Genomic DNA, 24,889 nt, shown 5'->3' with positions numbered 1-24,889 from the left:
CAGAGGAATAGACACTGCGGGGGAGGTAACGCTGGAACGCCGCCACTTGTTTCCTAGCCTCCTGGTGTCTGTTGACGACTTCATTGACTGAGTCGCCAAACAGGCCAGAAGGCTGAAGCGGGGCGTCCAGGAGGAGGACCCTGTCCTTCTCTTTCATATTGGACAGGGTCAGCCACAGATGCCTCTCCGCCACCACCAGGGCTGCCATAGAACGCCCAACAGCACGGGCGGTCTCCTTGGTGGCACGGAGAGCAAGATCTGCTGTGTGGCGCAACTCCGATATGTTTACCTCTTGGCCGTCGTCTAATTCCTTGAGCAGGTCGGCCTGGTACGCTTGCAAGATGGACATTGTATGCAAGCACGCACCGGCCTGACCTGCTGCCGTGTACCCCTTGCCCAACAAGCTCGAGGTTGTTCGAAGAGGCTTGGAGGGCAAGGATGGAGCCTTCAAAGATGATGCCAAACCGGGTGACAGATAGCTAGCAAGCGTCTGTTCAACCCGTGGCATCATCTTGTAGCCACACTCGTCCATCGCTCCCTCCTTGAAGAGAGCTTTCCGGGAACGAAGCACCCGCAGTGGAAGACGTTCACACTGTGAACAGCCAGCCCCCTCGAGAACTGCGCGTGCTCCGCACCCAAAGAGACCACACACAGACTGTGTGTATCCCCACCAACAATGAAGCGTTGGCAGGGAGGAACACACCTTCTGTGGGGCCGCCCAACCACTTTCTCAAAACTCTTTCCCCCCTTACTCAAATAAAAGTTGTGCAAACTGGCACAGAAAAACAGCAGACATGCAGCAGAGAGACAAACACAGAGCGCTTCGCTGAATGACAAAAGCTGACGCCGGCTTCAAACGCACGTGCTTTATACTTCCTGGTCGCTTACGTCACCACGCCTGTGACGTCACTCCCGTCATCTGATTGGTTGCAGACTAAAATCAAAGTGAGGCTCGCCAATGGCGTTTCCCCATAGCGTTCGACGCAGCTCGACGTTCACGAAAGGGAACTACAGATATGCTGTTCGTAGAAGAAGTGTATTAAAGCCAGTATGTATAAATTGCATTTGTAATGTTGTAATGATACACACAAACTCAAACAGACACACTCAGAGTAACTCATAAGCTGGAAACTTCAGCAGCAGCCACAAACTTCATATATCAGCTTTATGAGCGTACTAAAATCAAACTGCATTAATGCAACAGCAAGAGATAGTTGAATCAATTACTACCAGTATCAGTCTTCATCCAATGAACATTTGGCACAGTGGTTTCATTGAGTTTCGTGAGGTTTAAAGTAATGGAAGATAAAATCAAAGAAAAACCATAGACCACACTGCTGAAAGGAGTGAATTCTGGGAGAAAAAATAACCAGCCTTTATTAGCACAGATGGCTTGAGTTAGTGAATCATCACACACAATTTCAAATATCCTGCAGGAGGCCTGACTGCTGTTCTAGAATAACGTCAGAAAGCAGAGACAGGCAGACACTGATATTGCGGCTGAGGTATTTTAAAAGGGCCTGGTAGATTTGTGAATATTTGGACTAGGCACAAGACGCACAGAATAACACACGGCGTGCGAAAAAGAACACAAAGACCCGTTGATTTATGTTAGCAATCAAGTTCGACGAAACATAATTCAGGTGGATGTATGTTTTTAACAGAAGTCTGCTAACTAAATAAATTTCAAGTCTGATGACCAAGGCCATCTGGACTTTCAGACTGAAATCATGATGGACAAATAAGAAAGAAATCCACTAGCTTAAGTTACTCATGCTGTGTTACTCAAGTGTTTTGCCAACTTGAAGCTACATGGAAACTTGCTACTGTTACAGAAACAGAACATGGATCAGTAAATGACAATACTATACTGTCGTATAAAGATAATTATAGATGAATATTATTCAGATCAAACTGTGTATGTATACTGACATTAATAAAAGTGTGTGTTTTTTTCCGACAAAGGCAATAATTAGGCAAACCTAATGTAGGTGATGCTAAAAATTAGTGAGACAGCATGATTCAAATTTGGACATACTGCTTTGTTTAATGCTGTGTCTGGTTATGGCGGCTGCATGAGGGAAACTGTGAGTAACCATACTGCCATCTTGTGGTGATTTCTGCTACAGTTTGACTATCAATTGGTATTTCATTGGCAATATATGTTTGAATGAGTTAGTTAAATGTTAAACCCAGTTGATGAGATTTTGAGGTAGTACCTGAATCCAGGTCAACTGCAGTGACTGTGACAATGACCTCTCCGGGTTCTCTGTTCTCCATGACAGTGGTATTGTAAATGTGCTGCTGGAACACAGGAGGATTGTCATTAACATCCAAAATCTTCACAGTGAGTGTCTGAGTAGAGGACAGAGAGGGGACACCGCTGTCTCTGGCCTGGATAGTGAGGATGTGGACATGCTGGGATTCATAATCCACGGAGGAATTCAGGTACAGATGCCCTGCAACAGAAAGCAAGAGAAATATTATCAATCAATCATCAAGCTTTTTCAGAAAATATAGATTAAATTTAAAGTAATAACATTTAAATTGCTGATAAAAAAAATGTTTAAACTCAAGACTGAAGTAAAATTCAGAATTGAAAAATATAACACAAAGACCCTTGGTTATGTCAGCCATTTAAGAGGCAGAATAAATTAAATAAAAAAGAAATTAAGAAATCTAATTCAAGATGCAAGAGTAAATGTGATCTCATGACAACATTTTGAATAAAGTCTGGAATACACCACACAACTTTTAAAATCAGAACAGATTTTAAAACACTGCGCATCATACACTTATCGATTTTGTAATAGTCAAAGAGGAAACCTGGCCACCATACACTAAACGCCGGTGGATCCTACACTACCAGACTTTAAAGTTGTTCCGATCACAACAAACTCACACAAAAACGTGCCTTACTGCTAGTTTAAAATAAGCTCAAAATATCAAACATATTTGATATTCTCTGAATAGATAGAATCATATAGACTGAAGATAAACAATCAGAGTCTGTGCTGCCAATCATACTCTACGTGATTCTTTTATGAAATCTATAACTCAAATCTGCAGACTGACTCTGAAATTTGACACACTAGTGTAAAATTATAAATGGGCAGATAATTGGCACAAAATCATGTAGTGTATTCCAGCCTTAATGTGTACTGATCAATAATGCTAAATAAGGCTAAAGACATTTTTATGAAGGTATAAGCAAAATTTTGTGTGGTCTTTAACTAGCTACATTAATCCCAAAATTAATAATTTACCTGTGCTTTCCATTTGAAAGTAGCCCTTCTCATTGCCTGAAATGACACTGTAAATGACATGCCCGTTACTCCCTTCGTCTTCATCTTTAGCCATCACGTGATGAACCAAAAGTCCCACCTCTGTGTCCTCTGGGACACAAGCCATTTCGGTGGAGATAAATGTGGGACTATTGTCGTTGACATCCAACACAATCATCTGAGCTATGACTGATGTATGTTTCCTATCATTGGGCTCTTCTGCATTGTCACTGACAGTCACTCTGAATACAATGCTCTCAGTGCACTCATGGTCCAACTGTCCATTTGTTTTGACAACTCCATTGTGAGGGTCGATGTGTAAAGGCAGTCCCTCTATGGCAGGGTCAGGGTCATAGGTCAAAGAATAATAAAGCTCACTGTTACGCAGACTTCCATCACCATCACGTGCATTAAACACATACACCGCTGTCCCATTGGTAACATCCTCATAAACACCAAACACCACAAAGTTGTCACTGCCAGGAAACCAGGGGGTGTGGTCATTGACATCAACAACTCTGATCGCCACAAATGCGGTGACATTAAATGTGGGAGGGGCTTCTGCACGTACAACCAGGAAGTAACACTGTGTGACTTCGTAGTCCAGATGTTGTGCCACATAAAGCTCACCACTAGAGCTTTTGATGCCAAACTGTAAACTACCATCACCCTCGACAATTGAATATCGTAACTGCATATCCGGTGCATTAGAAATCCCAAGTGATCCAATGACGGTTCCCAGTTTTATGTCTTCATGTACAGTAAAGTGTTTGAGGCTCTGAAAATCCATGGAGTTTCCATTTTGCTGGTCTAATGCATAAACCTGTAATAAAAATAATTGTGTAACTATTCTACAATAAGACATTACAGGTGAAACATCTTTTTTCATGCACTGCTCAATCTATAACAAGTCTTAATTTGGACTAATAATCATAAACACTACTAGTTAAAAGTTTTTGAACAGTAAGATTTTTAATGTTTTTTTTTTAAAGAAATCTCTTTGCTGACCAGGCCAGCATTTATTTGATCCAAAATACAGCAAAAACAGTAAAATGTTTAAAATATTTGTACTATTTAAAATAACTGTTTTCTATTTGAATATATTTTAAAATGTAATTTATTCCTGTGATCAAAGCTAAATTTTCAGCATCATTACTCTAGTCCTCAAATCTGAATATTAGAATAATTTCTGAAGGATCATGTGACTGGAGTAATGATGCTAAAAATTCAGCTTTGAAATCACAGGAATAAATTACATTTTAAAATATATTTAAATAGAAAACAAGTTAAATAGTAAAAATATTTAAAAATGTCACTGTTTTTGCTGCACTTTGGATCAAATAAATGCAGGCTTGGTGAGCAGAAGAGACATCTTTAAAAACATTAAACCACATACAGCCAGTTTAATACATATCTATATTCAAAAGTTTTTTGGAAGGGGGTTTGTTCATGTATAATATTGCCTGATTCAGATATGTAATTTTGATCAATGCACAATGGCATTCATGGCAGGATGTGCATCTTGCCCATTGTGGATTTTTTTTTTTTTCTTCATTACAAGTTCCCAAAGTTCTACAAACTTAAACCCACCAGTCGGAATTCATTGCTGTGCCAATCTGCACACAGAATGTCATATATTAATGATAAATGTGGCCGCATATTTAGTCTGATTGTACACAAAAAAGACAAATCAAAAAGTAAGTTTTCAGCCCTACTTTAAAACACACAGTGTTGGTATGCCGTAAATCCCCTAAAACAGGCCCGGGCCTTTATTTTACTCAAGCACATTGCGGTCCAGGCCTTTATTAGAAGGAGGCCAGAATTAGAGGCAGGCCTCAATTTCTATTTGAGCAAAATAAACTACCAGTAGAATATAAAAAACGAGATTTTGTGTCTGTTTGAACCTATAAAATACTAGGTGCATTTAATAATCATTCCGCTCCCGCTCCACTCCTGATATCAGAATGTTTGAAATATAATGGTCCTGTTCATAACACATATTAAAATAAAAAATACTAAAATAAAATAACAGGAGAGTTTGGAACACTAGTGTGCAAACTTTGTTCCTACCACAAACCAAGCTAATAACACTGTCAGCATTAAAAGAGTATAACTGCTGCTTTATGCCGTGCAAAGTTTGTAATGAAAATAAAAATAAATTTTCATCAGTTATTTTACCTATGGATCGCTGCATTTCTTACAGATGTCTGTTTATTCGAAATCAGATACCATTACATTTGTTTCAATGCATTATTGTGAATTAGTGTTGTACCTGTTTAAATCATGCTTTCGCCTGAAAATATTCAGTATCTACAAGGAACAAACTAATTCCTTGTGAACTATAATTTACCGCTCATCCATTGCCGTCATCATAGCCTTCACATTCTTTCTGATTTGAGTGATCCATCTATGGATCCATCTCTATCAAGCTAGCTAAACATGTTTAACATATGAATTCTTGCTTAATATGCAGTTATATTACGGACCGTTGGCATGAATTGTACTCATGATGGAGCGGTGGTGGAGCGCTCTTGGAGCGAGTGAAAACCATGAAGCTCCGACTTTTCAAAAATCCGCTTCTCCCTCCATAACAAAATTACACCGCTCCACTCCGCGCTCCGCTCCGCTCACATACTCTTCTGCCCAGACAAACGTTGTTTTTAATAATAGCCCCGGCCGCTATTAGAGACCGGCCATTATTTACCTCAGCTGACAACGAGACCGGCCAATGTTGGAGACCCGGACAATATTAGAGGATTTACGGTATGCCTGTAGCAGCTCCACTAACCTGTATGTGAACAACTGCAGTCTCCTCTAGAGGAAAAATACCATTGTCTGTGGCAACAACTCTCAGGGTGTAGCGCTTCTGTGGGTTTGAGTAGAATTGTGATGTCACCCTGACATCACCGTTATGGTTATCAATACTAAAGTGGCCCAGTCGATTATCTAAAAGTATGAAGAAACATAAGACAGCTCAGACTAAATCATGATATTTTACCTTCAAACAGGGGATATAAACACAAATGACCCATGAATTAAAAATAAATTATCCTCTCCCTATTAGTTTACCTTTCACTGTGAACTTGACAGTTCCATTCTCTCCAGCATCCAGGTCTTTAGCAAACATAGTGATTACAACAGAATTCACCGGAATGCCTATCCACACCTGCACAAAAAGCCATATAAACATTTGTGACCCAGGACCACAAAACCAGTCATAAGTAGCACAGGTATATTTGTAGCAATAGCCAACAAATACACTATATGGGTCAATTTTGCATATTTGTAAAATATTTTGATAAAATTTTGTAAAATTGATACCATTAATATATCAAAACTTAATTTTTTATTAGTAATATGCACTGCTAAAAAAATTATTTGGACAACTTTAAAGGCACTTTTCTCAATATTTAGATTGTTTTGGACCCTCGGATTTCAGATATTCAAATAGTTGTATCTCGAAAATCTCAAATATTGTCCTATCCTAACAAATCATACATTAATGGAATTAATGGTATGTATACATTTCAATTTTCAAATTGACCCTAATGACTTGTTTTGTGGTCCAGGGTCACAATTTACAAATCACATATGCATTTCGCAGTACACACTAGCATTCAAAAATGTTTGGGTCAGTTAGGTCTTGTAATATTTCTGATGTCTTATATGCTCAACAAGGCTGCATTTGTTTGACCATATACAGTAAAAACAGTAATATTGTAAAATACTATTACAATAAAATAACTATTTACTATTTTTATAACATATGTAATTTATTCCTATGATTTTTATTCCTGCAAAGCTGAATTTTTAGCAGCATTACTCAAGTCTTCAGTATCACAAGATCCTTCAGAAATCATTCTAATATGCTGATTTGATGCTCCAGTAACATTTCTTATTATCGTCAATTGTTAATAAAAGTTACAGCTTAATATTTTTGTCGAATCTGGGATACATTTGTTTTCTTTGATGAATATAAGCTTCACAAAAACTGAAATTATTTGAAATAGTTTTTTATGTAGTAGTCATTATTGTCACTTTAGATCAATTTAATGCACCCTTGCTGAATAAAAATATTGATTTGTTAAAAAAATAAAACTTTCTGTCCTCAGACTTCTATATACATAGATACTAGTGGTGGGCCGTTATCGGCATTAACGTGCTGCGTTAATGCCGATAACCGATATGCCGATATCGCCGTTAATCTATTCAAAGTTGGGTTGGGAGCTGGGTCTATACTACGCAAGCTATAATGACTTTCACCTTGATATTTTAGCGCGGATATATACCTTGCCGAATTGCACTGTCTTCAATCTGTGTGTATGCCTACTGTGAAATTACCACATCAAACGAGACGTGCTAACATGGATGCAGCTATGAAGCCGCCGGGTTTGCTTCAGGGCAGGGGCGTTGCTAGACCCTTTTTACTGGGGCACGTGTCCCAGTGAAATTCTGCTGTGCCCCAGTAAAATCTCAAATTTTAGTTATAATTTACTTTGATAATTCCGAAATAAAGACATTAAACTATATGCAACAACTGAATTGACGCTTCTAAAAGCAACGCAGTTTAACCGAAGACTATGCACGCAGATATCCATGTCTGTGCGCGTCTGTGTATTTAACTGCAACGCGCACGTCGTGCAGCCTTTTGCGCAGAAGTACTTGGTTACACAAGTTTGTATAGTTAATTGTGTTGTAAATGCAATTGTCAAGCAGTTTGTGATGCATTTTGGAAACAGGAGATGAGCGCCTGGTCTAATGCGCCACCTGGCTTGAGAAACCCGTTCTGAAAGACTTACTTTTAGTCATTATTTGGGTAGCACACATATTCTGAATGCCTTCAGCAGAATTCAAATTAGCCATTTTAATCTAGATTAATTCCAAGATTACAGTGAGATTAATCAAGATTAAAAAAATTAATCTATGCCCACCACTAATAGATACATTCGTGTACTTTCAGAATTGCAGAAACAAACATAACTGAAACATATTACAAGAACCAGATGGTTAATTTAAGTGAAATATACCACTATATATTTATAAAAAGTATTATTATTACCTGTACGTTTAGCTCTTTAGTTGCAGGCAGGTGTGTGAACTGTGGAGGGTTATCGTTGACGTCTGTAACAAGGATGTGAACAGTAGTGGTGGTGTTGAGACGTGGTCGACCCTGGTCTGTGACCATCACCTTCAAAACATGCTGCGCTTGCTCCTCACGATCCAAAGCCACCATGTTTATGATCTCTCCTATAGTCAAAAAAGAGAAAGACGACAGAACTGGTATAGGATTTATTCTGAAACAATTTTTTCAGAAACAATTTTAATTTCGAAATTGCTATAAAATTTCACAAATAAATACATAGAAATAACAAGTAAAACACTGAATTAAAGATAACATTTTGAAGTAGAAAAACTGAAGTTGAGTGTTTTATAAAATGTATTCAAAAATAGCACTAATTTGACAGTAATTCTGACCTGTTCTGGAGTTGATGCGAAAGTATTTTCCATCAGACAGCAGGATGTAGGACAATACTCCATTGTTATGTGAATCTCTGTCTGTAGCTTTCACTGTTCCAATCATCCCATGAGGAGATGGTCCTTCCTGCAAGCTAAAGAAGTACACATCCCTACTGAACACAGGTGGATTGTCATTCTCATCCTGAACCATGACAACCACCGTTGCTGTGGTCTCTGTTTTGCCATTTTGTGCCTTAGCACACACGCTAAATCTGTACATGGGTTCAGTTTCGTAGTCAAGACTTTGCGACACAAACATCCATCCAGTCTCTGGGTGGATTCTGAATGGTGGTACTCCAGAAAGGGTCTTAAGAGAGTAAGCAATGATAGGGACCGCTTTGCCAGGGGTCCCTCCAAGCTGGGATTTGGTTCCATGAGCACGTACCTGAATCATTCTAGTGTCTTTTGGAGCGCTTTCCCCAATTTCCACTTGATAAACCAAAGTTTCAAAAGCTAGTGTGTCTTCCACAGAGTCTAAGGAATCCATTTCTATTACAAGATGTAACGTAGAGCTCAATGAAGGATGACCCTCATCCTCAGCTATAATATTGAGCTCGTACCTCAGGCTGGAATCTCCTGAGAGGTCACCGTTCAGCATTAGAGTGCCAAGATGTGGGTGAATGGAAAACAAGTGGCTCTCAGTACGTAACAAATAGTGAATTCTGCCATTAAGGCCGCTGTCAGCATCGTGGGCATGTGCAATGAAGAGTGGTGTGCCTGGAGGGGTGTTATGAGATATGATGATGTGTTCTGAGGTCTTTTGGAACACAGGAGGGTTGTCATTAACATCAGTGATGGAGATATTGACCTGAGCACTGCTATAGATAGGAAGGGTTCCCATGTGGAACTGTATGTTCAAAATAATATAAGAGAGGGACTCATGGTCCAGGGGCTGGCCAGTGGTGATGATGCCTGAATGGGAATCAATTGAGAAAAGTCGTTGAGGATCACCTGAGGATATGATGTATGAGACTACCTCCACTGAATCTGCAATTACAAGGGAAAAACAGCAAAATATCATTAATATGACATGAAAAAAATCTAATTAGGATGGCGTTTTAGTGCCACGTAAAAAATTTAGACATTAAAGTCATTAAATTTTGTGAATAAAGTCGAAATATTTTGAGAATAAAGTCTGAATGTTTCGAGAATGAAGTCGAAATTATGAGAATTAAGTTGAAATATTTTGAGAATAATATCAAAATAAAGAGAATAAAGTCTAAATGTTTCAAGAATAAAGTCACAATGTTTTGTGAATAAAGTCTAAATGTTTTGAGAATAAAGACAAAATGTTTTGTGAATAAAGTCAAAAATAATGTCACCATTTGCCAGGCCACCGGAATTTATTTAGAAGAAATTATACCAAGAGTTATACTCGCAGGAACAGTATGATTGGAAATAATATTTGATTGCATTTATTTATTGCATTTTCTATTCATAGTGCGCCAGCCACCCAACAATAGCAATAAGCTTTGTGCTTTTGGTAATTATAATATAAAACAACAAAGTCTCAGCTTTCAAAATCTGTCAGTTTTATAGCGAAATACAAACATGTGCCTTGCAATAATGTGTTTTTTACAGTTAATTTTTACAGTTAATTCATCGTTCATTGTAAATATTTATGAAATTTACTACAAATTTACTAGAGTGAAACCTGGTAAAGTTTTCTGTGTAGCTTTACCCTTAAATGCATTTTTCACCCAAAAATTTTAATTCTACCATTATTTACTCAATCTTATGTTGTTCCAAACCCACAGACTTTTATTTTTCAATCATTTTCTCAATAATCCCCCCTTAATTCTTCCTTATATTTGCATTTCATGAAAAAATAACAGCATGCAGGTTTGAAAAAACAAAACCATAAATAAATAAATATGGACTGGTAGTATAAATTCAATAAATATCTTCATTCTATGGGTAAACTACTGCTTCACAATTTTATTTGAAGGATTTTCAGGATTTTAATTTGCAGTTTGATATGTTAAAGAAAATGGCTAAATGTTGAATGCATAACATATTAACTGTAACTTAAACTGTAACTTTAACTGTAACAATGCACTTATAAATTTAGAGCTTAATGACACACACACCCCTAACATATGTATTAAAAGCGGTATTGCCGTTATCCTATTGTTTGACAGCTGAGACTTTGAAACGGCTGAAGAAAACCAAAGCCCCCAGAGATTATAGGGACTTGCCCCCCTCTCCAACCCAGAAATTCTGGCAGTTCATTTGACTTGAAGAGAGGGTTAATCAGCTAATCTAAATGTTAACCTCAACTGACTGTCTACTGTTGAAGTGGAACACTAAACATTTGTGTGCGTGTATGCGTGTGTGTGAGCCAACAACTTATGCAAATGTTTTAAATAAGTAATTTAACATATATTTTTACACATCATTTTATAATTCAAATAAGTACATTTTTAACTTCAAAACCAAATAATAATAATAATAATAATAATAATAATAATGTAAGCATTACCAGCCTTTTATGTAACCTTTTAGGCATTTCCACAAAAGCACATATACTGTTTCTTGATAACAGCATAATAAAATCAAATAACAGCATTATAAAATCAAAACCTTAAATGACTTTAAACTAAGTAGATGTGAATCACTGAGTGTTAAGAATGTGTGATCAACCCTAATACCTTAGCTAACTATAGGCGTGAGATACACTAAAAACAATTGATTGTAGACTATGAGAGCCAAAAGAAACAGACCACAGCAAATCTCATTATCTACCCTAACAACCCTGCCAACTAGACTGATGTTTAACCCTCTGATCAGCTCATCCCTGACCTGCAAAAGGGATTAGTCACTGGGGTAAGAATGACTGGAAATAGTAGGTTACTAGTGGAAGATGTAAAAAGTGTAAATGTGTTTGATTTCTCTGTTCTGATGATCTCATCCACATCTTAAATAGCTTGAGAGTGAGTACATCTTCAGCAAATTTCATTTTTGGGTGAACAATTCCTTTATATTAGATTATGTTGATTTATACTTTTTAACATTTAAGGTGCATGCTCTGTTAACATTATTTAAAGTGTTAGCTGGCATGAATTAAACAATAAAATCACAGATGACTGTCATCCTTTCTCTAGATATATCTAGATATATCATGTCTGTGTGTTAAGTATTGGCTGAGTTTTGGTTAATTTTTTGTGACACATTTCAAACTTTTGTGAAGACGGCAGAAAGAGCACCCTGTTAGTTTTCTTTATTTTACAAAAGCACAGAGTTTTGTTGTTTACAGATACAAATTATGTGATGCTCTTATCTGTATGATCAGAAATTATGGAGTAATTTAAGTTCTTTTCGGTGTTATCAGGAAAAAAATGCCACAAAATGCGCCGCTGTAAAAGATTTAATAATACTGTATAAATTTGTTGTTCATTGTAAGTTAATGTTAAGGAATCCATTAGCTAATGCTAACAAATACAACCTTATTGTACTGTAAAGTGTTACCAAATAGGTTTCTTCTTCAACTATATTAACATAGAGTCACACTGTCCAGTCTCAAATTGAGCATAGTGTGACAGTCATAACATTTCTCAGAAAAAGCATGAAAACTCACTGGCAGGGGTAACAGCCTGAACCAAACCAACAGAGGAGCCCACGGGTGCATCCTCAGATATGGAGAAGGTGTAGTGGGCTTTTTGGAAGAGGGCAGGAGGCTGGTCGCTCTGCAAGATGTTCACAGTGATGTTAGCAGGATAAATGGCCGTCACACCTCCTCCGTCCTGAGCAGAGACAGAAAGCTTCACGCTGCTACTGCGCAGCTGGGAAAGTGAAGCGTTCAGGTAGACAGAACCTGAGGAACACATAAAACCTACATTAACATCTTAGAGAACACATGCACAAAGTGTTAGCTTCCATTGAAGCTTCCATAATCAATTAAAAAAATGTTTCAATTTAAGTTACTCTATAAGTAGTTTGCAGACTCAAATTTAAGGAAACTGAAATTAAGAACATGATATGAAATACTTGACAAGCTAATTCTTCGACTGCTAGATAACTCAGAAACTCAATTTTTTAAGAAAAAACCTAAACACTATTTAACAGGAAAAAACATCCCATCACTGATGGTAACATGGTGGATATGTTCGTGGCTAGTTCCACTTTTGACAGATGGTGGGGGGCCTGCTAGATTCTGTCACCTTGATCTAACTTAAAATCCATAGCATCTGTTGATTTAAACCAGGAGTGGGTAACCTTAGGCATGTGTGCCCCACTTCAGAAGGGTGATCACAATGCAAACAGATTAATATGTGTTTTTTATTTATTCTCTAGCACCTGCATGCCAATAAAGATAAAAAAAAAAATGAATTAGTGTTCCATTCATATTTTGTCAAAGCTGATATATGAGTTAATATTTGGCATTTTTTTTTTAAATAATCGGCAACAACTTTTATTTTGACAGAGATGAGAACTGTGCATCTGGGCTGTGTTTTCCAAAAGCATCGTAAGCCTAAATTGATCGTAGCTATTGTCACCAACGGAGCTACGATAAACATAGGTTTACGATGCTTTTGAGAAACGCAGCCCTGAGCTTTCAATCAAAATAAGTCATAATAAGAGTCAAAAATAAAAGTCGCCTCAGTCAAGTTATAAGCGTAAGTTATAAGCGTCAACTTATAGTCGGCATCTCTACATTTATGGCTGCCTGCCATTCCATTCCAGTGTCTTTGAAATTCCAAAACAGGCACAACTCATTTTGCTTAAAGGGATAGTTCATCCAAAAATTTAAATTTGATGTTTATCTGCCTACCCCCAGGGCATCCATTATGTAGGTGACTTTGTTTCTGCAGTAGAACACAAAGATTTTTAACTCAAACCGTTGCAGTCAGTCATATAATGGCAGTCAATGAGATCCACAGATTTGAGAGTCAAAAAAACATACACAGACAAAACCAAATTAAACCCTGCGGCTCGTGATGATACACTGAGGTGTTGAGACACAAAACCATCAGTCTAAACCAGGGGTTTTCAAACCTGTCCTGGAGCCTCCCCTGCCCTGCACATTTTGTATGTCTCCCTTATTAGGCACACCCAATTCAGGTCTTGCAGTAATGAGCTGATGATTTGAATCAGGTGTATTAGATGAGAGAGACAAGCAAAATGTGCAGGGCAGGGGAGGCTCCAGGACAGGTTTGAAAACCCCTGGTCTAAACAGTACAAGAAACTAAACAAGAAACTAAACAGTATTTAACACACGACGGCTGTTGTGAACACGCTCAGAACACTTGCATATAGCGGTGGATCAGAGGTAAAAAATGATTTAAATACTGTTCAGTTTCTTGCACAGACCGATTGTTTTGTGTCTTAACACCTCAATGTATCGTCATGAGCCGCAGGGTTTTATTTGGTTTTGTCTGTTTATGTTTTTTTGACTCTCAAATCTGTGGATCCCATTGACTGCCATTATATAACTGACAGACTGAAACGGTTTGAGTTAAAAATCTTTGTTTGGGTTCTTCTAAAGAAACACAGTCACCTACATGTTGGATGCCCTGGGGGTAAGCAGATAATCATCAAATTTTCATTTTTGGGTGAACTATCCTTTTAATGAAGTACTGATTCGGTCAACCAAATCTTCCTCAAATCGAGGAAACACTGCTACGGTGTTCACTATGTTCTTTCAATAGGAGCAGCTAGATGGCAAAAACAGTGCTAGTCGTATTTCAAAAGTAAAAACTATTGACCATGCCAAATAAGTTCTGAGTGAGGAAAAGAAGGGTTCAACTGTGGCTTTGCTGACAGAGGGATATAGTGAGCATCAGCTTGCTTCCATCCTTAAAATTTAAAAAACATCGGTTCATAAGATGACAACAAAGCTACAGACTGACAGAGAGCGAAAACGACTCTCCACTGAGCATCAGCTCATTTGAATGTCACTCATGAACAGTAGAATGAGATCAAGTGACCTATAAGAAGAATAAATGGCAAACCGCAGCTGGGGTAAAGTGCATGGTGAGGACAGTTTAAAACAGGCTCCTAGGAGAAAGCCCGGAGTTGTGCAATGCTATAAATGAGAAGCAAAGAAGAGCCAGGCTGAGGATTGGAAAAGACCATAAGGATTGAACAGTAGAGGACTGAAGTAGGGGCATTCTTTGATGAGTCCAATTTTCAGCTTTGCCCAACAGCTGGTAATCTAAAAGTTACACAGAAACCTGGAGACGCCTACAAGTCACAGTGTCTTGCAGTCACTGTGAAATGTGCTGGAGGATCAATCAGAATATGACTTCGAAATTCCTGACTTGTTTCCAAATTTTGTGTGCCATATGCATCAGACTAGGGATGCAACGAAATGAAAATTCTGGGCCAAAACTGAAAATTCAGGATGCAAATGAAATTGCTGAAATTGAAAATGCTTTGTAATAATTATGTATTATTTTATTAAACAACTTGAAGTAATTTTGTAGGACTTTGTAATTTAACTCAGTTTTAATGATACTGAATGAACACACCGTGCAGTGACGACAGCTAGAGGGATAGTGAAACCTGCACGCTGAACACTGCTGTGCGGCATGGCATAACGTTTTAGTGGTTTATCTCTTTTGACCAAAAACCGAAAATGCCATTTTCGGACGCTAATTTTCGGCAGCCAAAATTTCAGTGCATCCCTAGTTGAGACTACAGGCTATCAAACAAAGACAAACTACTTGAATTTTTGTGCCAGGAATGACATGAAGTCACCCAACAACAATGTGAAAGACTAGTGGACAGCATGCCTAGATGCATTGAAAATCAGGGTTATTTCAGCAAATAATTATTTGAAATATTGACTGAAGTTAAAACATTAGCACTGTGTTGTTTCAAATGAATATGAACTTGTTTTCCTTGCATTTTTGAGGTCTAAAAGTACACTGCATATGTTTTTGTTATTTTGACCAGTTATCATTTTCTTTAAATAAATGCTCTAAATGACAATGTTTATTTGGAATTTAAGAGAAATGTTGTCATTAGTTTATAAAATGAAGCAAGAATACTCATTTACTCATTTTAATCATAACCAGTAAAGTCAGACATAGAGCATTTGGACATAGGGCATATGCTTGTTAATCTTTGCCACTGCTGCATTAAAGAGAGAGAGAGAGAGAGAGAGAGAGAGAGAGAGAGAGACATGTATGTAACAATTAACAGCAGAACAGCGATTGTAATGGGATTACGGAAAAATAAATCACAGCCCTCCAACTTCATTACAGACTAATCTGATTACTGTAATGCGTCACACCAAACAACACATCTCAGCAGGAGCTCTCTGTGTGAACAGTAAAGGACCCTGACTATAACAGATGCCATACAAATAACTTTAATAATAACAGTTACCCTGTATTTCCTAAACTACTAATTAGATTTTGATACTTGACTTCTACATATATTATAAACTGTTACTTAAAATAAATTAGGGAACAGTAAATAATGTTTTTATATCTATATAATTTTCACTGTACTATACTAGAAATTAAAGAAATGCTTAAACTATAAATACTACATTGGTGCTGGATTAAAAATGAAACACTTTGCCAAAATTGTATTAAATGGATCTACTCAATAACTGGAAATGTCCACTGTATGTGGTTTAACAATTGCAACAAATTTATAACAAGATAACTGAGTATATCATTTAAAGCCTAATCAAAGATTTCTATAGACACTTCACACAGCTTTCAGTCTGCACTTGTCCAGTCAGGATTTAAGAAGGTGCTGTGTAAATCCACAGGCCTCATACTGAGATGTGACAAAAGCAATTACTGCATCTGTTACAGAAGACTCTCAGCCTGACTGTCAGGAAAAGCATGCGCTATGTTGACTAAACATAATATACGAGTTAACCATGCTATCCTATGCACTACAGTATCACGCACATCTGGCATGTTCAAAGTTAAATTAAAATAGCTTGATCACCACTTAGCAGACAACAGTGTCAGCAAAACAGTCTTTCTATTTAAGGTTTTAGATTTTATTAATTTATTAATTATTAAAAGGTTCTCTGAAATGAAAAAAAAAAAAAAAAAAACAGATTTCAGTCCCCGATAAAGGCATGTTACCTGTTGACTGGTCCACAGTGAATAAAGAGGCAGAATCTCCAGGCAGAAGTTCATAGGTGATTTTTCCATTGTTTCCAGAATCCGGGTCAGAAGCAAAAATGCTGAGTAGCTCAGTGCCAGGTTGGGCATGGATGCTCACACTCGTGACGTATTTCTCAGGACTAAACACAGGAGCATTATCATTCACATCCTCCACATCGATGTGAACAAATGTCTGTGAACGGAGCCCATCCTATTCAGAGAGAAAAAATAATAACTTTCTTCTTTTTCCACTTAATATGAATTTCCACAATGCCAGGATTAACAAAACTCACTTGATCTTCAGCTTTAATCAACAGGTCAAAGGTCACAAGGCCAGCTTCATGATCAATATCTTGAGACACACAGATTTCCCCAGTAACAGAGTTGATGTGAAAGAAAGGGTGGTCATCCTTGCTGCTGAAGCCATCGTAGAGGGAGTATCGAACTGATCCAAACTCAGCATCATCAGCATCTATGGCAGTGACCTGGACCAGATGGAAATTTATAAATAAAGTAAATCTTATCTAGATCTGCAGCTGATACCGTTTTCTTGGCCTCTAGATCTATAAGTACACAGAATCCCATGTAATGTTGTGGTCATACCAATCTTGTGTTTTTGAGGTCAAATTTTTCTCATATTGCACATTCTGCACAGTATATCAGTGAACTACACAATCCTTCCCAAACTAGGAGCCTGTAATCAACAATCTGTGTATATAGGAGCACCAAAATGACCATCCGGGGAAGCATTATCTTATTAACCTTTGGTTATGGTGTTGGCAGAGCAAAGAGTGTTTCAGATTAACATTTCCAGATTTACTCTTTTAGACCACTAAAACCTTTTGCTTGGAAAACATAATACAGATACTTTCAGAGTAAATTTCAGATGATGAAAGACTATAAATAAATAACCTTATGTTTTCATTATGGCACTAAGACAATTCACACTGCACCAACAGATGCAGACAAATGGCAACAAAACCTGTTTTTTTGTCAGGTTTTGTTGGATTAGTGTGTTGGCGTCTGTTGCCATTGGTCAGCGCTCGTCTTGGCTGATTAAACATGTTGCATCGACATTTGTTGGGGCTTGGAATGTCTGAGAAGTGACTATAATGGGTTGACTGCGTTTGTCTACATCTGTCAGTTAAGTGAATTGGTCCTCAGACTAATTGAAGAAACATCTTTTTAAACAGCTCAATGTCAATTTGGGTAAATTAAATAAAGGGTAAATTAAAGTGTCCAAATAAACGGGGAATCTGGTGACACTGGGTTCTGATTCAATTTGCTGATCAATGTAGATCACTGTAGAAAAATGAGTATAGCCATTAAAGAAGGAACTCTTACCAGTCAAAATATCATTAAGCACACTCTTTTTTTTTTGACATCTGACAAGATTATTATTATTTTTTTATTGGTGCTGTTATTATTTTTCCATTTCCCTTGAATGTGTACTGGTATTTCAAGTATTTTACATACCTTATTGTATTGCAACTTTAGGATTAAAATGACATAGAGACATATTTTTAAAATGACATAAAATTACATATTTTTGCTTCCACTCAACAATAAATATGACCTGAATAAAATGGCTTCATTTTAATATGTTGTATGTACACTCACTGAAAATAATACTTGACAAAGATATTATGCTTTTAATCCATTAAATTTAAATTAAGAAGCTCTAAAGTTATGCAATTTAAAACTTTACAATTTTAACATTTTGCATGTGTGTAGAGAGCATCACATCACAACTTAAGGATCACATTTGTGTAAATTATTATTCATCAATTATTACTTATTAATATTAATCACTAGTACACAGGTTAGAATATTATCACAATACAATACTGTCCCTTTAAACCAGCGCATTCTTATTATATTCAGAGATCGCTACTGCGCATGACGTCGGCAAAACAAACCACCGCGCACGCGCCTAACATCCATTATCAAAAAAGATCAAATTAACGAATATTTTATCATTAACCTACTATTACTACTTGCAAAATTTCATATTCACCGCTGCAAATTCACTCAACAAAATCCTTTATTTATTATTTAAAAAAAGAGGTTCAACAGTATATCCAAACTATTTCATCATCCAAAAAGCTATCAATTTGTTTCATCTTTTTAATTTATATTGTTTAAGGTTTTGTTTTGTATTTATTTATTTTTATTATATACATGTATAATGCTGACATTTTTTGTACTTTTGTGCTTTGTACCTTGGCAATAAAAATAAATAAATAAATAAATAAATAAATAAAATAAAACGTCCAGTACGTATTGGACCTGATCCAGCTACGTCATTGCGCTACAGCCTGTAGCGAGGACCTCTTGGGAGAAGGGCGGCAAATAAGGGACGGGGTGGTGATGATAATTAGGGGGGAGGCAGCCGACTCGTCACAGTAGTACTTTAGAGCAGTAATACATACTCTTAAGGTACTATACCTTTTAGGAGTAAAAAAGGTACAAAACTGTCCTTTTAAGGTTACTGCTCCAGTGACAAGCTGTTGTACCCCAAAAGGTACAATTCTGGCCCCTACTGACAGTTAAGGGTTGGGGTGGACCTTCATGCATACTTTTATATGAAATAGTATGCTTTCTATTAATCATATTGAATGAATTTGGTTTCAAGTTGCTAAAACGTTAAATAGTTGAGTTTTTTGATTTCTGATTGCGGCTATGAACAAATATCTAAAATATCCCCTGAATACACAAACATTTCTGACAAAATATCTCTGTTTATATTTTACAAAAACATCTTTAGACAAATTAACATTTATTTAAATGATGGTTTTGTTTTGGTGTGGGGTTAGGGTGGACCTTTATGCATACTTTTTTAAAAAAATAAAAAATAAAATGTTTTCTATAAATTAAATTCATTAAAGGGAATGAGTTTGAATTTCTTGTATTTTTAGGAAACACTTCAAACAGGAAAGAAAGGTGTCCTTGTCAAGCCATTTTATGAAGTTTACAATACCATAAATATCCAAAGCATCTAACAAATTAATGTTTTTGCAGTTTAATAAAAAAAAAACCCTGATATTTCCTTTCAAGCGACAGCTGAAAACTAATTTTTTTCGTCAAAATTTAACTGCAAAAACAACAACAACAACAACAACTTTGTGTTCCCTTTCCGTAATCTCTCCATTTCTAGTTTGTACTAATCTGAACAATGTCTGAAATTTTGCATTATGAGCACTTCCCGGGTTTTTGTTTTTTGTTTTTTTTGCCTCATAATGATGAATTGCATGTTGTCCTTTGGATGAAAGCATCTGCTAAACGAATAAATGTAAATGTCCTTTCTCTGGGGAACCAAATATAGTGTGTATTGGCAGAATTTAAGCAATAACAACTCAAATACAATTCTTTTTTTAATTATATTAATTACAACGATTTAAAAAAGTTGCTTAGTGTTTGTAAATCAGTAGTGTGATTTCACCCACAAGTTTTCTGTTGCTGAGTCACTGGAGTATGATTTTATTTGTTTGTTAGTGTTTTACATGTTAAGTGGCAGTGCTGATTCTATCATCTGTCGTATCTTCAGCAACACCTTATGATCTGAGCCTTTCTGTCATAAAAAAAGATATTATACTAACATTTATGAGCCCAGTAGTGGGTGGAAGACTGGGATCTCTGTTCAAAGTCTAAAAACTGTCTGAGATCATAAATTCCAGAATCACTCTTCGCACGCAGAGCTGATTGCGGCTATGATCAAAAAAAAGAGATATCTAAAAATATATCCCCTGAAAATGTGGCATCTTTTATGGATGTGGAGTCCTACAACAAATGGCACAGCACCCATAGAGCCCTGGTCTCGATATCACAAAGTCAGTATGGGATTATATGAAAAGACAGAAACAAATAAGACTAAAGCCTAAATCGACAGAAGAACTGCTGCCACTTCACCAGGACAAAAAACTTTCTTTAAAACTGCACAAGTGTAGTATACCAAATATTGATTTGATTTAGTTAATAAAGTTCATTGATATAACAAAAACCATCCAAGGTATTGTTTTTAAATATTCTTACTCTACAGTAATTTTCCCAAGTTTGTAAAATAAAAAATAAAAAACAGAATTGCAGAAGGTTAAGAACCATGAATACACAATTTCTTTAATAGATAAAATTTCTAACCTGAAACAGTCAAATAAATGACATATCTGCAACCTATAAATTATTATCAAAAACAGTAAATTTGTGAAATGTTACTATAATTTAAAGCAACTCTAATATATTTTAAAAAGTTACTTATTGATGTGATGGCAAAGCTGAATTTTTTATCAGTCATGGACACATGACCCTTTTGGAAATCAATCTAATATTCTAATATTATTATTATAAATGCTGGTTTATAATAATAATGTTTGAATGTTACTTCTGATCAATTTAATGCATAACTTCTGAATGAAATGACTAAATTCTTTCAGAAAAATCAAACTAACCCAAAACTTTTGAACCATAGTGTCTGTGTTTTTCCCTAACACTTTAGTTTAGGGAACACATATTCACTATTAACTAAGAGTTTCCCCTCAGTAAACTCTTGTTTAAAGTACACTCCTAGAAATAAAGGTTCTTTACTGGCATCGACAGTTCAGTAAAGAACTTTGGACATCCATGGAACCATTCAGATGCAGAAAAGTTTCTTTATAGTCGAAAAAGGTTCTTTGGGGGAACCAAAAATGATTCTTCTATGGCATCACTGCAAAAACACCCTATTGGAACCTTTATTTTTTGGAGTATAGTTACGTTTAGGTGTTAGGGGTAAGGATATAGGTTATATTATTGTTATGCAGAATGCAGGTTGATCTTAGGCATTATTATGTGCTTTTTAAGTAATAAACAGCCAATATTCTTGCAATATGCATGTCAATAAGCAACTATAATATTGAATAATGTTTCCTAATCTAAAGTGTTACTGGTATTTCCAAAAAATATAAAAAATATCAATACGATTTGATTCGTCATGCCGAGTACACTTGTGCAAGGCGACAGTTTCACACACACGGAGGCAAAGCAGTGAGCGTAGTGTTGTGGCTATTTTGCAACATAGCTGTCTTTGTCTCAACAAAAGGTCTTAGTACTGTCTCTGTTTTGAGAGTGAGTGTTTGTGTTGTTGTGATTGTAACTGAGTGTTTCTTCTGACCTTGTGATCCCTACAATGATTTATTTGTTGTGCACAGGCTTCATCCACAATAGATGGATAGTTAGTTAAAGCGCTTATCAAAAGCAAAGCATGCCTCACACCTGCCAAGTTGCACTGCACCCAAAAATTTTAATTCTGTCATTATTTACCCACTTTTATGTTGTTCCAAACCTGTACACCTTTCCTTATTTTTAAAACATGTAAGGCATTTTGAAAACTGTCTTTTTGTCTATAAAATATAAAGTTGTCCAAAAGTTTTTTGTAGTAGATTTGTAGTACTATTATAATTTTTCTACTTCAAAATTTCATGTTGAATTCAATGTGATACTTTTTTACATTTCTTTAACTAACTGTGAAATTTACTAGCAATTTCTAAGTGAAAGTCTTTTGTGTTTTCAGAAGAAAAAAAATCATGCAGAGTTTGGAACAACATGAGGGTTTGTACACAATGACAGGAACTTTATTTTGGGGGAACTTTAGTACTGACTTAAACTTTGTCTTTTTTTTACAAGACAAAAGGATGAATGAATTTGACAAAAGACCAATAGTGGCATATTATTTTCACCATTAAAATAAGTGTAATAATAAATTTTACCTGTAAGATGCATGTCCCAACAGCTGTGTGCTCTTTGATGGTTGCGTTATAGAATTGTTGTTTGAATACAGGTTTATTGTCATTGACATCTAGCACATGGATGATCACGGTGGCTGTAGAGGACAAAGAGGGAGAACCACCATCGGTAGCCACCACCAAGAACCTCAACTCTGTCTCTCTCTCATGGTCTAGGCCTGCAGCAGTAGTAATGAGACCTGATGTTGCATCTACATTCAACAACTGCTCCTGCTCTGACTGCATAATAGAGTAGATGATTTGAGAATTCCTTCCTAGATCTCTGTCCGTGGCCTTGACTCGGAAAAGAGCTGTTCCCTCATGCACATCCTCAGGAATGCTCTCCTCGTAGATGTTTTGGTCAAAAACAGGTGGATTGTCATTCACATCCGTGACCTGAACTTGAAATGTTGTTTCACTGCTCAGAGAAGGAGAACCAAAATCTATGGCAGTCACAGTGAGTTCAAACAAGTCCTTTATTTCTCGGTCCAGTGGACCATCCACACAGAGAACATAAAGAAAATCATCAGTGGATTTGAGGGAGAACATCCCATCCCCACCCTGGAGGTGCACGTCAATCTTCTTGACATCTCCTAAATCTGGATCTGAGACTGCAATCCTGGCAACATAGTCTCCAGGTCTTGCCCCCTCGGATACTTCAGGTGCTCCGGCCTCATTAAGAAACAAGATGCTAATATTTGGATGGTTGTCATTGACATCCAGGACTTTAATACTTACAAATGTGCTGGAGGATTCAGGCTGAATCCCAGAATCCCATGCTGTCACAATAAGCTCAAAAAACGACTGGTTTTCGTAGTCCAACATTTTATTGACACTAATGATACCCGATGAACTATCAATAACGAAAAATTCATTTGGGTCACTTTGACGGCGGTTGATCTTATAGGTGACATAGCCATTGCTTCCAAGATCTGGGTCTGTCGCAAATACCTGGCAGACAGGTGTCATTAATGAGGCGCTTTCCAACACAACAGCATGATACTCTGTCTGATTGAACACAGGTTGGTTGTCATTTTCATCAAGTACAGTTATATGCACTTGCAACTGGCCTGTTTTAGGTGGTGGACCACCATCGAATGCCTCAATTGTGAAATTGTAGAAGTCTGTAATTTCTCTGTCTAATCTTGCTTGCAGAATAAGGTCTAAACTAAACATACCACCTCCACTATTGCGGATCTCCACTTTAAAAAGTTTTCTCATGTCTCCGTCTGTAATTCTGTAGCCTTGGATGCCATAATCACCCTCATCCTGGTCCTGAGCGCCTTCCAACTCGAAACGGGTTCCTGGAGGGCTCAATTCAGACACATTCAACTGGATTGTTTTTATAGGGAATACAGGGGAATGATCATTCACATCCTTCACCTCGATGATTACTTTAATAACCTCTCCTGTTAAAGTTGCGGCCGCGAACTCGTACTTGTTTGTGCGCTCTCGATCCAACACCACGGCGGTGGAGATGATCCCGGTGTCTCCATCGATCTCAAAGTCTCTAAAGACATCTGAATCTCTGCTCTCAGATATAAAGAATCCAGAACTTTGGGTTTTCGCCGGCAGTCCAGCTCTTATGTCACCGACAATCGTTTTTGCAGGTAAACCTTCCTCTATGGAGAGACTAAGATTGAACACCTGTGCGCAACAGCCCTCACAAAGTAATGTAAATAAGAGAAACTGAAGTAAAGTCCGTACGTAAAACTCCATGTTCACATGAAAACATTAGTAAAAGTTTGCTCCATTCATTATGACGAGGAAACAAGTCTTCGCGTTTGCTTCTGGTTGGAATTCAGTCTCCAAAGCGCTCTTCTTCATGGGCGCATGTTGCTCCGTGTCTTAACAGCTTTACAGCCATCGCCCCTCTGCTATGTGTAAGTGTAGGCTGAATACAGTATCGCCTACTGAATGAGAGGTAAATGCGGCAAATGAGAACAAAGTCTGTATGAACTGTGTTATGTAGTGAGGCATGAGCTCCTGGTGACGCTCCTTGAGTCACGTGACGCGAATTATTTTGAAGCAGGTGTAAAAAAAACCTTGTACATGCTTTGCTTTTAATTCCTATATTATATTATATTCAGTTATATAGGCCTACGTTTATATTGAACATTTATGAAGCAACAGTTTTGTGTGAAAATAAATTATAGTGGTTTATTTTGTTTAAAATCTTACAAATGTAAGAGGTGGCATGGGGGCCCTTTTTTAATAGGCTAACCAGCATTGGGCAAAATGCACACAGTATTGATAC

The 24,889-nt window shown here is 37.0% G+C and overlaps 1 protein-coding gene across 1 annotated transcript; it reads right to left on the bottom strand.

Moving 5' to 3' along the window:
• Window positions 1–1,421: 1,421 nt before the first annotated feature.
• Window positions 1,422–24,351, bottom strand: dchs2 (dachsous cadherin-related 2). Its single transcript, XM_073842637.1, has 11 exons — window positions 22,618–24,351; window positions 17,170–17,361; window positions 16,856–17,087; window positions 12,379–12,615; window positions 8,760–9,788; window positions 8,344–8,531; window positions 6,354–6,450; window positions 6,073–6,230; window positions 3,267–4,107; window positions 2,220–2,459; window positions 1,422–1,453 (listed from the first exon to the last, which is right to left on the bottom strand). The coding sequence occupies exons 1-11, from the start codon at window positions 24,349–24,351 to the stop codon at window positions 1,422–1,424; spliced, it is 4,980 nt and encodes a 1,659-aa protein (XP_073698738.1).
• Window positions 24,352–24,889: the final 538 nt, after the last annotated feature.

Source organism: Garra rufa, chromosome 6, assembly GCF_049309525.1.
Source record: "Garra rufa chromosome 6, GarRuf1.0, whole genome shotgun sequence".
Taxonomy (NCBI): domain Eukaryota; kingdom Metazoa; phylum Chordata; class Actinopteri; order Cypriniformes; family Cyprinidae; genus Garra; species Garra rufa.
Note: the sequence above shows the minus strand (reverse complement) of the source record. Positions and strands in the feature narration are given on the sequence as shown.